Source organism: Adiantum capillus-veneris, chromosome 17, assembly GCF_014529385.1.
Source record: "Adiantum capillus-veneris isolate H3 chromosome 17, ASM1452938v2, whole genome shotgun sequence".
Taxonomy (NCBI): Eukaryota; Viridiplantae; Streptophyta; class Polypodiopsida; order Polypodiales; family Pteridaceae; genus Adiantum; species Adiantum capillus-veneris.
The window spans coordinates 54,369,488-54,393,102 of NC_140947.1; the positions used below are offsets into that span (position 1 = coordinate 54,369,488).

Below are 23,615 nucleotides of genomic sequence, written 5' to 3' on the forward strand. Positions count from 1 at the left end.
ATTCAAATTCAAGGTTCTATTCTCAAGATCCACAATCTCAAAGCAGATCTTCTTCAAATGCTTTACTTGATCGTGGTAAAGGACGTGATTTTTCTCAAGGTCGGCGTTCCAATTCTCAGCAAGGCTCTTCCTCAAATGCATTTTTGACTTCAAAGAAGGATGGTTTATGTACAATTTGCAGTGGTGACCATAGATGGTATCATTTTCCAAAGAAACCAAATCCATCTAATTTGAAAAGAAATTCCAACGCGAAAACATCATCAAATTCTAAACAACCAGATTCTACTCAAGATAAAGGAAAACTTGTGGTCAATACAATTCATGTCTCAGAAGATACGACTATTCTTATGACGCATGCTCAATGCAATTCTTCAATTTTGGAGCCTCTCACAGCAAATTTTGAGCCTTTTTGGAACTCTCAATGGTCGCTCCATCAATATTTTGGTGGACAGTGGATACTCTAATAATTTCATCAGCACTCAGATAGTTCAACAGCTTGGCTTGTCAACTCAGAAGCCGTCTCACTTATATGATGTGGAATTAGCAAATGGATCAATTTTAACTTGTGATGAGAGAGTTCGACAGTTGCAGTTCGGTATTCAAAATTTTGCAGATCAATTGGATTTTAAAGTCATGCCTTTATCTTACTACAACATGATTCTTGGTCAGCATTGGTTATTTCAATATGATCCAGCCATTAGCTTTTGAGGAAATACTATTAATTTGTTCAAAGATGGACGTGAACTAGTTTTACACGGGCTTTATCATGCGGAACGAGTGATTCAAGCCTCACGTGTACAAGTCAAACAGCATGATACGGTGGATTATGACACGAATATGATCTCCGATACGCATGCAAGAATATCAAGGATATCAAGTGGATTATGCACAAATACAGCCTATTAGCCGAGAGGAGAAGCTAACTCCTTAATAAAAAGAGCAAACTGATTGTCCCTCGGAAATTTTTGAGCTAACTTGAGTTGTTTTACAGATATGTTGTAATCGCGGACGATTACTCTCTTTCAAGAAGGGGAGATGTAACAAACTGCTGACGTGTCGACCTACTGAAGAACGGAGCTACCGACCTAGGGACCTAAACCCTAGAAGAAGCAGAAGCAACAAAAGAAGTAGCAACAGATTTTCAAAAATTGCGTAGCTGCTGATGGCGTGGCAGATTTCCGAAAAATACGCTGGGTGCTGATGTGGCAGGCTGTACGGATTTTCGCGTTTCGCACTGACTAATGACCTCGCAACTGTATGGATTTCCGTGATTTATGCTGGCAGCTTTTTGGGCATTGCTTTTGGACTAGATGCTTTTGAGTTTGAAGACTTTTCACTGTAAACTGCTTTTGGGGCCTAGGGCCTTTAAACATGAGGTTAGGATTCATTGGCTGGCATGCTTCCTGGAGAAGGTGCAGAGGCACGAGTACCGGCTTGTACTGTGTTGATGCAATATAAAGAAATACCGAAAGGGGCGCCAAGGTTTGGGGGCCCTAGGGCTCATTCGCTGGCATGCTTCCTGGAGAAGGTGCAAAGTCTCGAGTACCGGCTTGTATTGTGTTGATGCAATATAAAGAAATACCACAAGGGGCGCCAAGGTTTTGGGGCCGGGGCCACTCCGTGTTGCGTGTCGTCTCTCTCTCTCTCTCTCTCTCTCTCTCTCTCTCTCTCTCTCTCTCTCTCTCTCTCTCTCTCTCTCTCTCTCTCTCTCTCACTCACTCAGTTCAGTTGTTATTGAAGTGCTAAGAGTCTGTTCAGTCTGTTCTTTTCTATTGGCACGTGGTGCCCGTCATGTGACATCTACCCATGCATTATGTATTACATCCTGACTATGGGACTTGATGGAGCTAGAGATAGGATAGCATCTCATGTTTGTACTTACCCCAGTATAAAGCTTTGCATCTTCCCCCAATTTTTGGACCTCCCCCATCACCCTTGTATCACTTACCTCCTCCCCCAGTCATTACACAAGATAGCTTACTTTTACTTTTGTACCTTTTATCCTTTATGGATACACAGAGGACACCCACCTCAGGTACTTTGATTTGTCTCATAGGCCGACCTCGGTCTTCTTATAGACATTAAAAAATCTCTCTCTCTCTCTCTCTCTCTCTCTCTCTCTCTCTCTCTCTCTCTCTCTCTCTCTCTCTCTCTCTCTCAGCTTTAGGCCCGTCAGCAGGCTCAGCCCGTCGCCCACAGTCAGCCAGCAGTTCCCCTTTGGGCAGCAGCTCAGTTCGTCAAATTTCGAGCAGCCGGGGAGACTTACCTTTCCCTTTAGTGTACCCCCCAAGGAGGGGAGGACCGTAATTTTTTAGGGTTTGATACAGCACCCCCCCTTGCTCAAGAATATGGCCCCAAAACCAAAAACATTTGCACCAATGGTCTCGAACCCAACCCCCGTTCCACCCTAATTAAGCCCCAAAACCCATGGGAGATTTTCATCATGGGAGAATTGAAGAAATTGCAGCAGGAGGTCTCAACCCTTAGGATGGAATTGACACACAAGGAAACAAAGATTGCTAGTCAAGAGACAAGGATTGCAGGCCTTGAAGATCAATTGCAAGACATCAAGAACAAGCAGGAGATTCAAGAAGCGGCCCAAGAAGCAACTCAGAAATTACAGGAAACATAACAAGAAAGCACGAAAACTCAGGTAAAATCTGAGAATTTTGTCGGCGAAGTATTATCAGTTCTGAAAGGGCCAAAAGCCTGGAAAATTATGTTCGAATTGGGGATTTGCCAGAACGTTGGTCAGTAGGTACCAACACAGACGAGCAGCTTGAGGGATACATCTTGGATGTAGAAATTATGAAGGAAAGACTTGAAAAAGTGGTACCTTTTATCAACCTTGGTGATCCCCTTGACATCCAAATTAAAGGGAAACAGGCCAGAATTCAATATTATGACATCTGTATGGATTTCTGATGAGTTGACACCACTACAATTGAAGAACAGAGCCGGGGAACTGACAAAGGTCAGAGAAGCAAGGAAGCAAGGCAAACGGGCGGTCTATAGAGAAGGAAAAGCTATCATTAGAGATTTCAAGGGTCCACCCTCTCTTTCAAAGACATGAACTTGATACTTATGCACATCTAGTCACGTTTATGCACATGGTGATTCTACCATGGTAACATGATGAGTCATGAGAGCTTTGAAGTTAGTTTTTTTTATCCCACATGCACTTTTTCTTCAACTGATACCCCGAAGTGGATTGTAACCAAAGATTTTTTTGATCTATCCTATAGGTCAGTTTTGGCCTCGACAGGACGTTAATCTCTCTCTCTCTCTCTCTCTCTCTCTCTCTCTCTCTCTCTCTCTCTCTCTCTCTCTCTCTTCCCCCGGGCACGTTGATCGATCGAGCGACCGAGCTAGGGAGATCTAGACTCCATGACTACGGAGGACTATACAACATCGACAGAGGCTGCATCAGAGGATTCGGATCACTTTGGCTCGATATGCACGACACCTGGTCAAAACATTCACCATGGAGGATATTGATGGAATCCGCCGGCTACCAATGATGGATCACCTATGATTTAGATCTTTTGAGGATTATACACCCTGCTCATCTTGTATCAGCTAGCTCTCACCCATTATATTCCCACACGCACACCCACATTGTGATGTATTAGTCCCCCAGTTACTACTTTCACCCCCCTTCTCACATCCTACACAATTCCAGCTAGCTGCTTAGTTCACTAGCAGTTAAGATTTAAGTTTTTCACTTTACTTCATTTTATTTTTGTACCCAGACATTATATTGAATCCACCAAGATAGATGTTGTCAAACTGCTGCAGAAACTGTAAAGCTTTCTTTGGATTGTTCTCTCCCAAGAAGGGATAAAAAATTCTTGTGAAATATATAAGCGCCATCTTGCTCTGTTTGCTCTTTGAAGGACTAATATGCTTTCACAAAAGCACATGATCGAAGCTCTAATACCACTGTAACGGGAGGGCATCACCTGCCAACAAAAAAGAATAAATTGAATAAACTTTAGACGCTTCAAAACAACTAAACTAATGAGAGAAACATTGCACACAAGACACGGAGTGTCGGAGTTCCACCCCAAGAGCGCATTGGCCCCTGACCATGGTGCCCCTTTCAATATTTTTTTATATTGCTTCAAGGGGGAACTACTCAGAAGAATCAAAGATCTTTCGCGCCACCTCTTTTCTCAGAGACAGTGCCATGCAGAAGTGGATGTCATCAGCTACCAAGCCGCACACTCCAAGGCCTTGGCAAGCTTTCAAGAAATTTTTGCCCGAAGCTGCACGACATTTGACATCTTCCTTCAGAGTGCAGCTTCTGGCCGAGTGGGGCATCCTCAAATGCTTGCCACGGAAATCCTAGCACATTATAACTTGAAATTTCTCGACATCTATTATAAGGTCTCTCTCCTTGAGCTGGTAACCTTGGAGGCCAAGTGTGATTTCTATATCATTACACTGCAATCACCGCTACGGGAACACTGTTCGTCCAAGCAAGTTTTGACCATTCAAGAGCTTATGGACCATATTGTGGTCGGCTATAACTTTATGCAAGGCATCTAACCCTAACTTTGGTGCACGTCCTCGGATGGAAAGCCACTCGTCTTTTCGAGCTCAAGTGACCAAGATACACCAAGAATTCTTTTTGAGTTTGATTTAGACACTTTCCGAACTTTGTTTGAGAAAATGCCGCTCATGGCCGGGACCTATTGAGGCAATTTGTAGGGGGAGTGAGGAGGTAGTCAATGAGTAGTGTCATGCCTAAGACCGTCTCTTTGGGAGAAGTGCTCAACGACGCTGCTTGTTGTGTCTTGTAACATGCATATGTGAGCATCTGTGTTGCATCGTGATGTGCCAACCATTGAATATTCCTAATTGGGTAAGATTGCTTGGGTATGTAATTTTAGTGCATCGAGACACCCGATACATATCAGCGCGGTCTGGGTGTGATGGCTACTTTTGCTACTTCAGAATATCAAGAGCTGGAATGAGAAAATTGAATGACCCTCGGATATTTTTTAAGTTTACTTGAGTTGTTTTGCAGATATGATGTAATCACGGACGATTACTCTTCTTTCAAGAAGGGGGATTGTGACAAACTGCTAACATGTCAAGCCACTAAAGACCAAGAGGGTTGGGCACCCTAACCCTAACCCTAACCCTAACCCTAGCCAGCCTAAAGATCGTGGCTAAGGGGCCTAAACCGTAGTAGAAGCAGAAGAAGATGAAGTTTTTTACCAACTTACACGTCCTTGCGGAGTGGACCTAATTGTTAAAAGTCTTCCCAACTTATGGAACCCATCCAACGGGGCCTTAATTAAAAAAGACACAAATGACCTGCATAACAAGATGATGACATGGCAGGCTGTATAGAAGGCCAAATTTTACGCCAACATGTTGATGTGGCAGTGGTTTTGACGCCCTCATTTTGCACTGACCGATGACGTGGCAAACTGTACAGATCTCCGCAGGCGGCAACTTTTGGACCAGATGCTTTTGGATTTGATGCTTTTCATGTAAATTGCTTTTGATGGCCAAGAGGCCTTCAATTATGTACGAAGGGCTCACTCCATGGAATGCTTCTGCGTGAAGATGCAGAGCAGTGCTGACGACGTTGTACTGAGTTGAAGCAATATAAAGAGATACGGAAATTTCTCCATGGTTTAGGGCTAGTGCTCTCTTGGGGTGGAACTCCACCACTCCGTGTCTCGTGTGCAATGTTTCTTGGTCATCCAAAGCAGTTTACATGAAAAGCATCAAACCCAAAAGCATTTGGTGAAAAAGCTACCGTCCATAGGCCGTCGGCACAATTCGCGGAACAGTCTGCCACGTCATCAGCCAGCGCAAAACACGAGCATATAACAAATGCCACATCACCATGTAAGCGTAAAATCCAATCGTCCGTACAACCTACCACGTCATCATCTTGTTACATGGGGTCATTTATGTGTGTGTGTGTGTGTGTTTGTGTGTGTGTGTGTGTGTGTGTGTGACTAGGCCATGTCAAATGCTAGGAAGATTTTCAATAATATGCCCACTTGGCGAGGACCTGTAAGCTGGTGAGAAACTTCATCTTCTCTTGCTTCTGCTAGGGTTTAGGACCCTTGGCCGGGTTCTGCAGGTTGGCTAGGGTTAGGGCTAGGGAGCCCAACCCTCTTGGTCTTCAGTGGCTTGACACGTCTGCAATTTGTGACATGGTGCATTTATCTAAGATCACTACTCTCCCATCTCTGTGAAGGCAATCTTCCCTCTACCTAAGTCTCCAGCATGACCTCCTACATGTGTGCTAGCTGTGCTAAAGTCATGTCATCGCCCAAGAAGATTCCTATTTTCAAAAATTCCTTCTTAGCTTCCATTGAAGGGAAGCGTAAGATGAGAGCACGCTCTTTGGATGAGGATGCATCTCTTTCTGTGCTCTTCTTTCCCCCTCTCCAAGATTTTGTATGTGTCACATAGATGATCCCCATCATTTTCAAGAGGTCTCACACTTCCACTTCTATATTATATTGGACTCTAAGACTAGATATTCTCACATGCATGGCTCTCATCCTCCGTTTTTGTTCCTCTTCCAACATCATGTTTATGAGAGTGGGAATGGGTGTTGAGGCCGTACTTTTCTCTCTTTTCCCTCTCTTGGCCACCTCAATCCATTTCTCTACCGCATCTACCTTATGTTGTGTCTTCGTAACCACTTCAGCCCATGAAGACGTTGTTTTATTTCGCTCTTCCTCATTCTTTATGGTTTTTACTTGCTCCTTTATGTTGTCAATTTCCTCCCACAAGGATGGCTGAAATTCCCCCTCTTCAAGTCCTTTTTATCTTATTTCGGCCATCACTTTGTGGAGGTCCGAGATGTTACTCTCGAGTGTGGCAATTTTATTGACGAGTTCATCCTTCTCTTTCCACATCTTCTCCTCCTCTTCTTCCTCCCAAAGTAAATTAATATTTGCGCTCCTCCATTCCTCCATCTTTTTTTTCTCCATGTCTTCATTTCTGATTCGATGTTGGAGATACGTTTAGAGTGAAGCATATACTTGATTTTGCTTGCCATGGGAGAATTTGGGGATGACATGTAGAATATATATATATCAAGTTGTCCCCTTGTTTGCTAAGCTAATCCCTTGCTTGTTCCACCTACGAGGGAGATGATTCATCGTTCCAATCTGAAGGCAAGAGAAAATATTATGCAAGCTGAAGCTAAAGTTCTACATTACATGGGGTAAATATTTGAGCTAAGGGGCTGCCTGCTTATCGCAATTAGAGGGGCCACTTCCATATTATCTTAGTCTCTAAGAGGAGATATTCTAACATGCATGGTTTTCGTCCTTCGTTTTTGTTTCTCTTCCAAGGTCATGTTTATGGGAGTGGGTAAAGCTGTTGATGTCCAACTTTTCCCTTTCTTGGCCACCTCAATCCATTTCTCCGTTGCATCTACCTTCTGTTGTGCCTTCGTAACCACTTCATACGTTGTCGTTTTATTTTGCTTTTCTTCGTTCTTTATGATTTTGACTTGTTCCTTTAAGTTGTCAATTTCCCCGCAAAGATGGCTGAAATCCCCCCTCTTTGAATCCATTTTTTTATCTTATTTCGGCCATCTCTTTGTGGAGGTCCGAGATGTTACTCTTCAGTGTAGCAATTTTGTTGATGAGTGCGTCCTCCTCCTCTTTCCACATCCTCTCCTTCTCTTCTTTCTCCCAAAGGAAATTAATCTTTGCACTTCTCGTTTCTCCATGTCTTCGTAAGGGAGGGGTGGAGAGAGAAATGAAATGAAATGAAATGTTATATTAACGTCTTCAAAAGGCCAAAGTGACCTATGAGACCAGAAAGTTACAATGCGGTGTATCTGATACAAAGTCAGATTAACAAAATAAATTAAACTAGGATAACAAAATATAAATACTGCGGAGTCCTAAGCTAAGCTGATAGGTGTGAAAGGTGAAAGGCGTGAAATGTGTGAACTAAGCAGTACAATGTGTAGACAAAATGGGAGGGAAGTAGAGATCCATCTTCATCTGCACTCTGGACGAAAAAGTATGGCTCGAATCCTTTGTTGTAGCCTCCTTCGAAACTGTGTAGCTCCTCTTCTCCATCGGGGTCGTCTAGATCTCCCTAGCTCCAATGCTCGGTCTATGAGAATGGCAGTAGTGTGGGCAGACCTCTCCACTGTTGGCTGCTCCTCTGTCTCTTCTTCTAGGTGTACATTATCTAGTGTAAAGAAATCTATGATCTCTCTCTGGGGTTGTCTCTCTTCAGCTCTCCTCAGTAAAGTTTCTCTATGCCTGTGTAACTCAAGTAGATATAGCCCAAGACATCGTTGATCCTCATAACTCATGACCCTAGATAGAGGCCCAAAACCTTCTCTGAATAGACAATGAAAACGGCCTCGTATCTCAGAGTACACGATGCAATGACATATGTAATGTACCTCTGTCTCTGGCTCTAGATGGCACAAGCGGCATATCCAGCTATGTACTAGTGTCCCTCTGAATCTGCCGGTCTCAATCTCGAGCTGATGTGAGAGAGAGAGAGAGAGAGGAAATAAAAAATATATATAATCATGTTCATAAGGCCAAAATGACCTATGAGACCAATCCGTTACAAACCGGTGAATCTAATACCATGTGTGGGTACAAAAAAGAGATACTAAAATGAATCTAGAAGTGCTACTAGTTGAAACTGTGTGGGGTATGTGTGACCACTGATACAATGGGTTCCCAATACAAGAGGGTGATATAATGGGTGATGAATCCATCCTCGTCTGTACTCTGGATGTGGAGATAGTATGGCTCGAATCCTCTGTTGTAGTCTTTGTCAATGTTGTGAAGCTCTTCTCCTCAGTCGTGGGCATCTTGATCTCCCTAGCTCCAATGCTCGATTAATGAGAGTACCACGAGTGTGAGTATGAGCTGAGCTTTGTAGTGGTGGCTGCTCCTCTATCTATCCAGTGTCTAGTGTGAAGAAATCAGTAATCTGTCTCTTGGATTGTCTCTCTCCAGATCTCCTCAGTAAACTATCTTTGTGTCTATGTAATGAGAGAAGAAGAAGGAGAGAGAGAGAGAGAGAGAGAGAGAGAGAGAGAGAGAGAGAGAGAGAGAGAGAGAGAGAGAGAGAGAGAGAGAGAGAGAGATGAAATGAAATGAAATGTTGTATTAACGTCTTCGAAAGGCCAAAATGACCTATGAGACGAAAAACTTACAATTGGTGAATCTGATATCATGTCTGAGTATGGAAAGTACAAAAAACTAACACTAAAAAATACTAAGGACATGAATCTGAAGCTGATTCGGAATTGAAACGAGATGGGGGTGTTTGTGGGGGGGTGGGGGGGTGGGTGGGTTCAAATGAAATCTCTCATCGGACGTTGTCGAATCTCATCAACATCCTCCATGGTCAGTATTCTCGTTGGACGTCTTGCATGTCGAGCTAGAGTGATCTGTATCTTCTGCTACAGCCTTCATCGATGGTGGGAGACCCCTCGAGGTCGTGGGCGTCTGGATCTGCCTAGCTCAATGGCTCAGTCAATCAACATACCTCTAGTGTGGATGGGCTCTGACATCTGCTGTGATGACTCCTCCTCTGGCTCTCTCCTGGCTGGTGTAAAGAAATCTGTGATTCGTCTCTGAGACTGTCTCTCCCCTGATGTCCTCAGCAAGCTCTCCCTAAGTCTGCGTAGCTCTAGCAGGAACAATCTGAGACATCTCTGATCCTCGTATCTCATGACTCTAGAAAATGGTCTGAAATCCTCCGTGAACAGACAGTGGAAGCAGCCGCGTATCTCATAGTACGTCGAGCAATGACATGTGTAGTGCAGCTTTGTCTCTAGCTCTAGGTGATATAGGTGACATATCCTCGCCCCTGCTGGTACCCCTTGAAATCGGCCAGTCTCGATCTGGAGCTGATGTGAGGATGTGTGTATCTGCCCAATAGCGCATCCTATCCCATGAGATAAGTGTGTATCCATGTATGCAGGCCTAGTCACAAAACCGTCCTCCGTGAGTTGGAGAAGATTCTCTCTGTAGAAGGCCATCTTCGTGCCCAACTCATGTGTCGGCTGTATCCATGTGCTCTTGGTATCTAGCTGAATCAGATCCTGGCGTATGAGTCTGGTGATCTTTGTCCGTGTGAGAGACAGGGAGGGTGCATCCAGGGAGTATTGAAACGGAGGCAATCTATCCATGTTGAAACCATGTGACTGAAACCATGCTGTCATCTGTCCATACCAACATGCTGTATCGCCTTGTAGCGCTAGTTGTCGAGATGACTCAAGGGCAAGACGAGCATATCTGTCCCTGGGGAGATCCCATAAACTACGTACAAAGGATATTGATCTAGTCAATGCCTCAACCACGAGGGGGGCGGGGGGGCTTGGATAATCTCATGCGGCACTGAGGCCTTAGCCCAAATCATCCGAGCGATCATAGACACCAAAGGCCTCTCCATATATCTCCCCATACCTGAACTCCATAGAGCATAGCTGAAGTCACTAGAGTGTCAAAAAAGTTAGAGCTTTGTTCGCGGTTCCTGAAACTGAACCTGCGAACACATCCTCTCCAGTCCTCACAGGGTTGCATATGCTCTCGTCAATCTAGTCTCTGATGCTCTCCTCAGTAAAAACACCGGTCCACCGAAAACTACCCCCATATAGGTGTATGCATCTGTGTGCTCCATAGTCTCCTGGCCATTCGTAAATGTGGGTGCTGACCTCCTGACCCACTGTGGTGTAGTGTTGAACACCATAACCTTGGTTTTCCCAAGGTTGATAGACAATCCACAGTCACGAGCAAATGTATGCAAAGCATCTAAATGACGTTGCATCCCCTCCGGAGAGTCGGAAATCGACACAATATCATCAGCATATAGTAACAACGGAATCCATGTCCTTGCTAGCTGAGCCCCTCTGTCTCCCTAACACTCTACATAGTCTGAAAACTCATCCACATACATCCCAAAAAGAGTCGGAGATAGGGGGCATCCCTGCTTCACTCCAATAGTGGAGTGGACCATGTCAAACATTCCCTCAGTAGTGCGTACTTGCCCCATCACTGTCCTGTATAAAGCCAGAATACCCCATCAGCTCTATAGGCACACCCATGTCTTGTAGTCTACGTATAAGTCTGGCTCTCGGTACTGTGTCAAAAGCTTTGCAGAAATCCCTCCTCGATAAGTGTCAGAATCTGGTCAAGAGTGGAGAAACCTCTCCTAAGTCCTGCTTGCCCAGGTGCTCATATGCCCTCTCACTTTGCCCACCTACTCAGCTCCTGCTCAAGAACGGATGCATACAGCCTAGCCAATGTGTGACCAACCATGATGGTGTGATAATTCCCGGGAATCATGGGATCTCCTGACTTGAAAATAGGCACAATCGTAGACATACTCCAAGTCTCTGGAAAGCCTTCATACATGGCTCAATTAAACATCATAGCAAGAAGCTCTGCAAGCATATCTCATAAGCAAGAGAGAGAAGGGGCAGAGGGGGGGACAGCCCTCGTCGCCATCATGACCAAAACAATAGATACAATGTGTGGACTTGGTGACCCCAACCCTTGGCTGCATACCAGGTCAGGGCTGGGTCGGGCAATGTCCACCCATAAAGCCAAAAACCCATAAATATGGGAATCCTATGAGAATGGTGCTATAACAAAAATGGACGGCCAGGCCAAAGTGGCCAGCCAGGACCAGGTCAGCCTAAATGCGTATGCAGTGGTGGGTGGCTAGTCTGGGAGACACACTAGCCATAGAAGCATGTCCAAAACCAAAAGCAGTACAAACTAATTAATTAGTAGATACCTGATCCAAGGCCCCAGTTGAACCTCAACTAGATATCCAAGAGTCATAGGTGGTCGATATAGGCATATGGGTCAAGGGGTTTTGAAACAGTTCAAAACACAGGCCTTTAGCCTTCACTGGACTAATAGTTCAGCATTGGAATAGTTGTACCAGATAGTCTTACTAGCTTACAGGACTAGCCCATCAGAGACAGATCACCACTGAACATAAGTGCCCTCTCCTGAGCTCATCTCCAATCTACATCTCTTGACCATCGGCTTACCATAAGAGGCTCTCTCTTTCCATGATCTGAAACGATGGGCTCTGCTGAATAAGGCAGTGGAAGATAGCTGGCCATTACTCTAAAATAGAGTGCCTAAAAGAAGAAGAAGGCATCACAGCCAAGCGTCATTAAAAAATCTACCTATAAGAGGGTGTCTAATAGAGGCACAAAATCCAGCAGCATTGTAGAGAATAAAAACAATTCCAGGGGTCAACCATCCAAACCGACGCACATTAGAAGTTTGGCTACAGCAACCCTCTCAACGAATAATCCCCAAGCATTATGTAACCAGGAGATATCAAAGAATTCAGATTGGAGTTCGACTTTGGTTGAGTTGGAAAGAAAAACGAACAGTTGAGTTCTTTCCAAGTCTGTTAAGTAAAACAGGATGTTTCTCTCTCTACATGAGTCATTCATAATCGATCTGATTTTTGTTTGAAACGTCAAACCTGAAAGACTTCCAAATACCTTTTATCTCACTTCATGTGAAAGCCCCTACTTCAGACATAGATGGTCACCCATTTTCGATCAGATCGGTCAATGATTGGTCCCCGGTAGATTCCTTAGAGATTGTGAATCAGGAACTAGCACATGGCTCTCACTCAATCCTCTTACGCTTGGCAGCCTCTCTGAACCTGCCTCGTATTTCCTCCCTTCGCCTTTTCTTGCTTGCTTCTTCCTCTCTGGCTTTCTTCATCTCATAAACTTTTCTTCTCTTTTCATTCTGTTCTTTGCGCTTTTTAACCTGCAAGGTAAGCTCACAAAATCAGGAAAGCAAAAATATCAAGTTGCACATATTGCTCGTCTTTCAATGAGATGAAATGTACCTTTTCATTGCGAATGGTATTGAGCTGCTGAACAAGTGTGTGGATTTTACGCTCATTGGGCTCTAAAACCACTGCACGTCGAGATTCAAGAGTTGGCTGGCTTCTTTTTTTATCCAACTTGGGTTTGGAAGCAAATGGAAGGGAAGACTGAAGAGTCTTTGAAATCTTTAACTTGTTAAAGCGTCTAGGAGTTCGTTCAATTGGCTGCAATGCACAGAAACCTGTGTCAGAGACAAGAGGGAAGAACCATCATAACCAGAAGGCATTACTCCCAAGATCACCTTATAAGTCGAATCTTTGTTAAGAGGAATAGAGAGGCCCTTTTCTCTCCTTAGTTCTGCAACAGTCTTCATACCCCGCCAGACCATTTCATGTGATTGAAGTAGCGTTGTCACAGGATTGAAAAAACGGGGCACATCAACAGTAACCCAAGCTCGTAAAAACACAATATCACTCATCAGTATTTTGTCCTCAAAAGTACACCTTATACTACCTTCTTTCCCCTGACCTGATTTTACAGCCTGTAAAGACAATGAAGACAATCCTGTCAGCGTAATACTTGGTTGGAGCGGGCCATCAAGAATTACCAGCTAAAAGTTGCCAACTACCATTTTAGACACACAAACAAGGCACATAGCACTAGTGACAAGGCAAGTCTCATGCTTTTTTTTAAATCATCAACTATAAACATTAATTTGACATCTGTGCATGTAAGCTTGACAAAAGAAATTCACCAGAACAAACCACTACCAGAGCTGCGGTAACAACGAGCCCTCTCTGGAGTCACAACCAAAGCCTATCTAGGAACAATCTGAATGCCATATAACCTTTCACATTAATCAGCATTTGCAGTTGATCTGACCGGACTCGAAATACATACCATAACATTGAAAGAGTTATCTCAATGGTATTTTGACACACATGTAGAGGTACATGTACGCATGAGATGGATAAATGTAGAGCCACATGTATGCATGATAACGTGAAAGTGAATTCATCCTTAACAAACTGTCAATGTCCTTCCACCACTTCTGGCAAAATAACTATTTGGAAACAACATCGATCAAGAGGAGGCTACTATAACGTAGCAAGAAAACGGTAAACCTCTTCTGGTGCTCTGTGCATGAAGTGGGTGGCCTCAGAGCAGTATGCTTATTGTCTCACTCCAAGTGCTCAACAGTGTGTAATGCAATGTGATAACACCAACTGCGTAAAAGAACAGAGCTAGTGCACTATGGTAGCATGAACTGTATAAGAACAGAGCTGAATCAGTAGAACAACACACAGACTAGAGATAGAAAGACGCACAAGAAATAGAAGAACTGCTCAATCAAGCCTTGATATACAATAAAGACCCAAGTACAAGACCCTACCTAGCAGCGCACTCAGCTCCAGACCAGACTCTGCTACTCAGATACAAGGGGGTGTCGAGGCTAGTTAAGTGCTGAGTGACTCTAGGCTCTGACTATATGACAGACACCCATGGACACTATGGTGATGATCATCCGAATGATATCTACCCAATAGCATATATACATTGATAAAATATCTCCCAGCACTGGTGAGTGTCACTAATCCATCTCCAGCCAAAGTTCTCATCCAAAAGCAGCTAAGTCAGCATCATCATCCATGAGTCGGTCCACCTAGTTCACCAGTCCAAGCTCCGTGGTCAACCCATGACACTCCACCATAACTGTAGAAACTGTCAGCACTCTACTTGGCCCAGAGGTTGCCCACCACAGATCACTCATCATCTCAGTGAGCAAAAGATGAAACTGCCATGAAAAGATCTAACACAATACTGAGCAAACTAAGAACAAACCAAACATGTATATACAGTGAAATGTTGCTACTACTGTTGGCCCTCAAAGCGGTACTCTAGTGAGGATAATACTGCTGAGAGGGAGGGGAGATTGAGCACACAAGTATGGTCCTCCATAGGCGGAGGGCGAGCCCGCTGTCCTGGAAATGGTGCTGCTGAGGCTGGAGCTGACACTGCCTGTGGAGCCTGTGAAGTGGGGTATGGATAGCCACGAAAGTGGACAACACAGGTGGCATAAGCAGGCGGCTACTGAAAGAAGTGGTGTAGCAAACTGTGTAGAAGAGTAGTGCTCAACAATGCCCACCAGGCAGACAGTCCTTTGATCTGCAAGGGTGATTGTGAAAGGAGCTGGTCTAGTAGGATGCAAACCCAAGGCTGGCATGGTGAACTCAGGGATAAGACTGCTTCGAGACCCTCCGTCCACAATCATGCCAATGAGTTGGTTCGCAAAGATAGATAGAGGCGGGCTCCTCTATCAGTGAGGGGAGCAGCTGGGTAAGCAATCATGTAAGACTCTGAAGGGAGTAGATGGAGGTGCCCCCACCTGGCACCACTAGTACCTGCTCCTAGGTGCAGAGACTAAATAATGGCCAAAGTATCACTCCTGTGTGGAATCCAGGCGAAGCATGTCGTCGAGATAAACTTGCCAAAAAGTGTTTCTAAGCATATCTTTCGCACTAGGCTTGGCCTTATCCGGTGCCTTGAGCTATTGTAGGTCTGCTACTGCCTCTAGAAATGCAGTATCACTCCTGTGTGGAATCCAGGCGAAGCATGTCGTCGAGATAAACTTGCCAAAAAGTGTTTCTAAGCATATCTTCCGCACTAGGCTTGTCCTTATCCGGTGCCTTGAGCTATTGTAGGTCTGCTACTGCCTCAAGAGATGTCTGTACTCCCTGTTGATGGCATGCGTCTTGCCAGATTTGGGAAGGGAACTAGTGGTTGGAAGAGACTATCCTAAAGTTGCTTTCTGGGCCCTAGTGAGGACCCTAATCAGTTTTGTAGTCTGTTGGAGAGTGTCTTGGGGGGGGGACCACATGGGTGGTAGATGGTGGCTGAGGGTTGTGGACCTGACAGCTATCAGATTGACTGGGAAGGCGAAGTCAGATTGTCTTTGGCCTTGAATTGATGAAGAAGCACGAGTCCTTGGATGTCCTAATCCATCTTCCATCTATATTAAAAATTGAAGTTTAATGATCCCCAGATAGGGAAGGGTCCTTTTAAACTCAGGTGAGCCAATTTGTTGGTGCATGGAGTGTCTGAATCTATGTTATAGCCCCTACGTTATGCCGTTCCGTCGCTCTAATCGCAACAATGGACAAAATGTATGTCCAATCCTACTAACAACAAGGCAATTGGCCCCTAGTAACAATCCATCACCTCTGCAAGACAAGGGTATTGTTGGTGCACGAAGGAGTGTCTGAATCTATGTTACAGCGCCTACGTTATGCCGTTCAGTTACTCTAATCCCAACCATGGACAAAATGTATGTCCGATCCTAATAAGAACAAACAACTAACTCCTATTAACAATCGATCACCTCTGCAAGACAAGGGTATTGTTGGTGCATGAAGGAGTGTCTGAATCTACGTTACAGCCCCTACATCATGCCATTCCGTCGCTCTAATCCCAGGCATGGGCAAAATGTATGCGCAATCCTACTAAGAACAAACAATTGCCTCCTATTAACAATCCATCACCTCTGCAAGACAAGGGTAAAGGAAAACCCATTGTTGAATTGTTCATATCATCTTCGACTCCACCCCAAGATACAACCCTTGATTCCTCTCACATCGGGTGTGCAATCACCCCCATATATAGCCTGTGCTGCATAGTTTTTCAAAACGTTTCCGTACAGCAAGCGCATACAAATATTCAACTGGGTCACTGGTACCAGCATTCGGTAGTGCTCATAGGAGGTGAGTTTTCTCCTCTTCATGGATTTCGATGGGTTATCCTTTGAAGTCAGACTTTCAGCAGATACTCTCAGCTCCATTCACAGTTCAGTGGTCAATTGGAGGCATGCTGTTTGGTATGCAAAGTGGCGGAAAAAAGGAAGTCGTCTATACAGCTTTTGGGCTACCTCAGAGCTACCTTTCTTGACATGCCCATCCCCAAGATTGTGATTGTCTCCACATTGGTTGGGGAGAGGAGGTTAAAACTTCCAGTTCGCAACGTCGGACCAAGCTAGTTCAGTTCTAGCACAGAATCCCCTTGACTTTGGCAGAGTTTTCTGTTATTTATACAAGCAGAAACAGGGGATGGATATGGCTAGTCTGGGCAAGGGACTAGCAGTCACAGCCAGATTTCCAAGTCTACTACTCGAGTTTCAACCGTATATCAAAAACTTCTAGTAGTCTGGGGTTTGTTTTCAGCGAGAGTGGAGCATCATCCAATGGTCTGTACACTCCCAATCTGGCAGAGAGGGCTAGGAGAAGGGAAGCAAAAAAACCACCAAGAAGGCAACAGAGGTACACAGAGGCGCCTTTGGTTGTACAAGTTTATAGACAGAGAGATCCTATACCACAGGGTCTACCTCTTGGGGCTTCTTCTTCTTCAGCTGCTTCTCCAGAGCTTTGTTTACAGAAAATTCTTATCAATTCATCACGAAGCTGGAACTATTAACAGACGTTACATACATCAAATGGTAACAGAACCTCAGCAAAATCATACATGTTGCAATAATATGCTACACTGCCAATTTACATTCATCATGTAGCACAGTAAAACAAAAACCAACCTTTTTTATCTGCCCCCGAATCCCACTGACTGTTCTAACAAATGCTCCTTCAAACCGCGCCACTTCCAAAGCAGAAGTAAACATGTCTCTTATAAACGCTGTTTTTCTGAAAACCTTGTACGGATAACCAACAAGTTTCAACTTCTTTACTATTTGGAAGGACTGGTTAAACTCCAGCGCTACTCCTGTTGCTGTTATTCTGAATGAATCCTGTGAAACAGCAAATGGATAAATCTTATTTACTTTCCTACAGTAGAAATCAAATCATTCTCATAAATTACATTGAATTGCATTATGGAAACCTGATTATTAGAAAGATTCTGGAAGGCAACAACACCAGTATTTGGAGGAGTGAGAGGACCCCAAAATGTGGCTGAGCAATGCATGTGCTCTGGTGTATATTTGAGCATCCGATAACGACCATTGCGATCCTCCAATGCATACACAGGTAGTGTTTGATAACGTCTCCATCCAATAGATACTATCAAGGGGTCACGATTCTTCAAAACTTTCCTATGCCATCTGTGTCTCTTCAAACGAACTTGGATGTAACCAACACCCTCTTCTAGAGGACCAATACCACCCACTACAAGAGGGTGCCTCGGGTCAAAATGTTGCACCATCTCACAAGGTATGCCATGCAGTTCCAAACGTAGATAAACACCTACTTTGAATCCTTCCATCTCAAGGCGGGTTTCTTCATCCACATTTGCTAGTTCAGCCAGATTGCGTTGTTTTCTAAGCTCAATCTCTTCTTTCAACTGCAAAAATTTCAGAAGTTTCTTTAAATGACTGATCGCATACAAAAGACCAAATCTATCCCTTATTGTACCTTGTCAAAGTAGTCCGACTCGGCCACTCGATGCAGACGTTTTTTCGTTTGTCCCTTTGACACATCAACATCCTCCTCAATTGGCTCCGTCCCATCATATGTACGTATGGTTAAGTAAGACTTGCATTCTGAATTTTAATCCCAATGTCTCCTACTAGAAGTCTGTGTTTGTTTAGGCCTTATACATTATGCATCAACTCCCCTGCGTTTTATTCAACGCCATATTCAAGGCCTTGATCAGGCAGAATAGAGAGTTATTCCCAGAAAGGGTAAAACTAAGCATTTGGGATATCCCATGGTGTTCATATCAAGCATACGGGCATAGATCGATTTTTGGGAAGCATGCATGGGAAAATTTCTCAACAAAAGCATGGCAAGATTAATATTCCCAACTTAATTGGTCCCAAAAATTCCTGACCTTCTACCAGAAATCAAGGAGACATTTGAAACGTTTTGTGCAGCTTTGGACTTTCATGCCCATTCTATCATTTTTCTGAGCCCAAGCCTGGGTCTTTCAGATCATGTGAGCGACATGCAAAGAACTATATGAACAGCTACCTTGAATATTTATTCATCATTTCATAATACAAATTCAATGGCAATATTCATTTGAAGACGTGTGTCCGACCAAACCAAGGGTGCTTATAAGTAACTGAATTGAGAGGTCCAGTTTAAGTTTCTAGATTCTTTGGTTCACTTTTTCCCATAAAAAATGTGTCTTGATTCGAGACTTTAAATGAAGATGGAAATGTAGAGTGAGCTAGCTTGGCACGTTAGAAACCCTCAAATGAAAGGATATTGAGCATCAAACCTAGCCCGTAACGCAAGCTTTTTAAGCTTTCTTTCTTCGTCCTCTTTATTGGGAGTTTCATCCTGTTCTTTGAAAGTATTTCCATTCTGAGTTTGGTCACCAAATTTCTCACCAGTTTCCAGGTCCTCAAAATCCCCTTCCGTGGAGCCGTTCTCATCACTATCCTGATGGTTAGCTTCACTGCGTAGAGAGGCACTTGACCAGTCACCAGTCACAAACCGATTTCTTATACTCTCCTTAACTTCCCTGTTGTCCCACACTTGCAGCTCATCAGCTGTCATCTCCAATTTCACAGTGTCCTCTGCATCAAGATCTTCAAGATCTCTCTGGTTTTCTTTTGGATCCTGACAAACAGCTCTTAGAAGATTATCAAATGCTCATACGTCACTGACGGAAACAAACACAAGTTATGCAAAGAAGAGTACCTGCGCCTCTCGTTTCTTCAGCTTAAAAAGCTCCTCTTCACTATCCGAATCACCTTTGCTATGATCAGGATCACTGTGGTTGGAACGTGCCTGTAGTGGGTCATACACTAACTGCATCAATGTCATGCCTCGCTTGGTGTTTGCAAAAGCCAACAAATCTTCCTTCCATTTAGTAGCGTTCCCTAAACCTAAAAACCCCATAGAAACAATCAGAAGCCCCTCTAATATAATGGCTTTGCAGGATAGAGAGATTGATGCAATCACTTGTATGCAAAAGCATGTCCAAATCAGCTCGATGACAATTAAAAGACTCAAACAAAAACTCTCTTATCAGTACAAATAAGTAAGCATTTTCAAACCTCTTGACAAACTCCACCCATTTATGCCTTTCTTAGCCTCAACGAGGAGTATCCAAAACAAATCGTATTTCAGTATATACTAATCGCTCTCATCATAAAATAGAGACAACAGTGTGTGCGTGTGGGCGTGCTCAGACCACAAACGGGCTGATTCATCTCTAACACTTCAACCTGCATCATCACCCCTAGGAAGCACTTAGGTCTAGCACACCATGCTACCCTATGGGCACCTCTCGTAATAGTCAACCCACTACTTCTATAAGGACAAGCTTGCACATGTAGAGCAGAAGGCGAATCAACATACAAAGAAGCCTCACGAACAGCACTCGTACCTTGATGCCTGCTAGAAATAATAGGAGTGATCTTGACCACCAGCCGTTGTGATAGGTATGGGCGATGGCCTCTACTACACCGCACAACGCTACCAGAAAAAGGAGGTCGCAAGCGACGACGTGGCACTTGCCGTATGGTACTGATGTTGCAGCCTGTAATTCACAGTGCAACAGTAAACTTATGACCGCATCTAAGGGCCATCCATACAAACTGATGACGAGGTATCCTCTACGCAATGTGAAAGCGGGAGTTGACTGTTGGACACCAGGATTTTTGGCAATTGCTTTTAAACAACGCCAACTTTTTGTATTTGTTGCTTTTCCGTCAAGGGCCTTTATAAGTGAGCCTAGAGAGCCACTTTTGCAGATCAGCGTGGTAGCACAATTGTAGGGTGGACTCCCCTACTACTGTACTCTGTGAATCATCAATATAAAAAGTACCCAACGGTGCGCCGGACTTTCGAGCAAGTTGCATCTGGCAGTCGAGCTCCACCACTTTGTGTCGCAATTACTTTGGTGTTTTCAACTTCAAATGTTTTAAGTTTTCAGTTATGTTCATGTGTTGTTGGGAGATTACCGCCTTGTCAGTGCAAGCCGATGACAATAATATCAGAGATTACGTCGATTCTTCTTCTACACAGGATCCGGTCACACTTTTTGCAGCACATGCCATGAATTCTGACAGAGAATCCAGTCAGGAACGAGAAGGCGTCCCGCTATAGCTTTACGAGAAGACGAATCTAACGGCAATGGAGATTTGAATAGCAATAGATCAGCTGACGAGGAGTTAGATGACCAACGTGAAGAAACTCTCATCAAGGATCCACAGCTTGCAAATCTCTGACGGAAACAGCAAGTCAGCACCTTTGCAAACAGAGTAGCCATGAAGATTCGAAACATTTCATATCAAACGAGTTTCAAAAGTTTTGAAACGGTTTCACTAGATTACAAAACACCACAATAGAGCTTTCCTCAAGATCTTTAAGTGTCAAGCTATAAACAAGTATGCTTAGAGCTTACATTCATAGCACATGTACACACAAATCCACATAAAGAGATTATGAGATTTAAAAGCACACTCTGGTCTTGAAACCTTAGCATGCAGACAAGATTGTATGACTTTTAGATGTTAGTCGAAAGCATTCGTCTTTGAAACATTCGAGGGAAGTATCGAAACATTTTAAATGTTTCGTAAGTAGCTGGACTTGAAGAAACCAGTTTCTTGGCAACAATGTGTGCAAAACGTCTCATGAAGTATACATACCTTCATAAGTTTAGAATAGTCTGAACTCACGAATCATAAGAGAGGATAAAACAGTCACAAAGCTACAAAAGCAAGGGACACAAGAAAACAAGAAAAAAAAAACTAAATCACTTTATTTGCTACTAAACAAAACTGGATAAAACAAACCATTATTCACTTAAAAATGTTTCTAGAAAAGGCATAAGCAAAATAAGTTGAAGCAACTTACTTGGCTAATACGTGAAACAAGTACTCAATTTTAAACTAAAAAGGATACGACATCTCAAAGACTTAATCCTAGAAATCAGACTCCACACAACAACTTCTAAAGGAACCAATTCCAAAGTCCTAATGTAAGCTAAATACTAGAAATGAATACTACTACAAACCTACGAAGAAGAGGCTGACAATAATTAAAGAAGAGACCTCTCTTTCAACATCAAAGGAAATTGATCAAGCCATGAAGCAAGAGATCAAATTAATCTTCAAATACGGAAAAACTCTCGCAAGGGATGGAAGTCTTGAGTGTCTCCTTGGTTATCTTGGCCAACAGCCAACCTTTGATCTCTGACTCACCAGAGGGTATGCAGCGGCAGTTGGATGCATTACACAGTTTTGCAGAAGATAGTGGATTGTTTGTAAACCTTGGTAAAACCAAGATTATGGTGTTTAACACCACACCACAGTGGATCAGAAGATCAGCACCGACTTTCACATATGGTCAAAAGATTGTAGAGTATACAGATGCATACACTTACCTTGGCGTTGTCTGCACTTAACCGAGGTTTTCTTTGGGGAGAGCAGCAGAGACTAGACTGACTAGAGCTTATGCGGCCTTGCAAGGCTTGGAGAGGATGTGTTCGCAGGTTCAGTTACAGGAACCTCGGACAAAGTTATGGCTCTTTGATACTTTAGTAGCCTCAGCTATGTTGTATGCGATGCAGATATGGGGACCTTCTGTAGGCCAAGATGGTTGAAGACGTATGGAGAGGCCCTTGGTATCTATGATCTCTCGAGTAATCAGAGCCAAGGCCTCCGTACCCCACGCTATCATTCAAGCAGAGCTAGCTGCCCCTCCTGTGGAGATTGAGGCGCTTACCAGATCAATCTCCCTTGTGCACAGCTTGTGGGATACCACTAGAGACAGATATGCTAGACTGGCCCTTGAGTCTTCCAAACAGTTAGGTCTTCAGGGGGACACTTCATGCTGGTATGCACAGATGACATCATGGTTTCAGATGCATGGCTTCACCATGGACAGGCTGCCCCCTTTCCAATACTCCGTTCAGACACCCTCGATGTCTCTTACACGGGTGGAGATTACTAGACTCATTCGTCAGGATCTGATCCAGCTGGATACCAGGAGGACATGGATAGAGCCGCCACACGAGTTGGGCATGAAGATGGCTTTCTATAGAGAGCATCTTCTCCACCTCATAGAAGATGGGGTTGTGATTTGACCCAGCTACTTGGATACACATCTGTCTCATGGTTTGCGATTCGTCAGATACTCATATCCTCACATCAGCTGGAGATTGAGACTCGTAGATTCAGAGGGATACCAGCAGATAACATGATATGCCGCTTATGCGGCTAGAGCCAAAGACAGAGCTACATTACATATGTCATTGCACAGTGTACTATGAGATTCGGGACAGTTTCCACTGCTTAATCAGAGAGGGTTTCGGTTCTTTCTCTAGGGTCATAAGTTATGAGGATCAGAGATGTCTTGGGCTAAATCTACTTGAGTTACACAAATATACACACTTTACTGTGGAGAGCTAGAGAGAGAAAGTCCCAGAGACGGATTACAGATTTCTTTTCACTAGATATGGGACAGCCAGAGGAGCAACCATCAGTGCAGAGCTCGGCCCACACTCATTCAACCACTACCGGCACTCTCATCGACCGAGCATTGGAGCTATGGAGATCCAGACGGCCACGATTGACGAGAGGGGCTACACAGCATCGACGAAGACTACAACAGAGGATTCGAGCCATACTCTCTAGACATCCAGAGTGCAGATGAGGATGGATTCTAGTAGTAGTAGTATTTTTGTTCTAGCCTTTTTGTACCCAAACATGGTATCAGATTCACAATTTTGTAACAGTTTGGTCTCATAGGTCATTTTGGCCTTTTAAAGACGTTAATATAACATTTCATTTCATTTCATTTCTCTTTTTCAGCCA

General features: G+C 43.9%; 1 protein-coding gene across 1 annotated transcript in view; it reads right to left on the bottom strand.

Moving 5' to 3' along the window:
• Positions 1 to 12,247: 12,247 nt before the first annotated feature.
• LOC147437273 (P-loop containing nucleoside triphosphate hydrolases superfamily protein) overlaps positions 12,248 to 23,615 on the bottom strand; it is a 156,971-nt gene continuing 145,603 nt past the window's right edge. Inside the window, exons 10-17 of the mRNA XM_086486849.1 lie at positions 19,492 to 19,679; positions 19,179 to 19,410; positions 18,256 to 18,383; positions 17,726 to 18,184; positions 17,424 to 17,633; positions 13,146 to 13,385; positions 12,865 to 13,068; positions 12,248 to 12,782 (exon numbers count right to left, since the gene is read on the bottom strand). Coding sequence (XP_086342975.1) covers positions 12,636 to 12,782; positions 12,865 to 13,068; positions 13,146 to 13,385; positions 17,424 to 17,633; positions 17,726 to 18,184; positions 18,256 to 18,383; positions 19,179 to 19,410; positions 19,492 to 19,679 — 1,808 coding nt within the window. The 3' untranslated portion in view covers positions 12,248 to 12,635. The remainder of the gene's footprint in view (positions 12,783 to 12,864; positions 13,069 to 13,145; positions 13,386 to 17,423; positions 17,634 to 17,725; positions 18,185 to 18,255; positions 18,384 to 19,178; positions 19,411 to 19,491; positions 19,680 to 23,615) is intronic.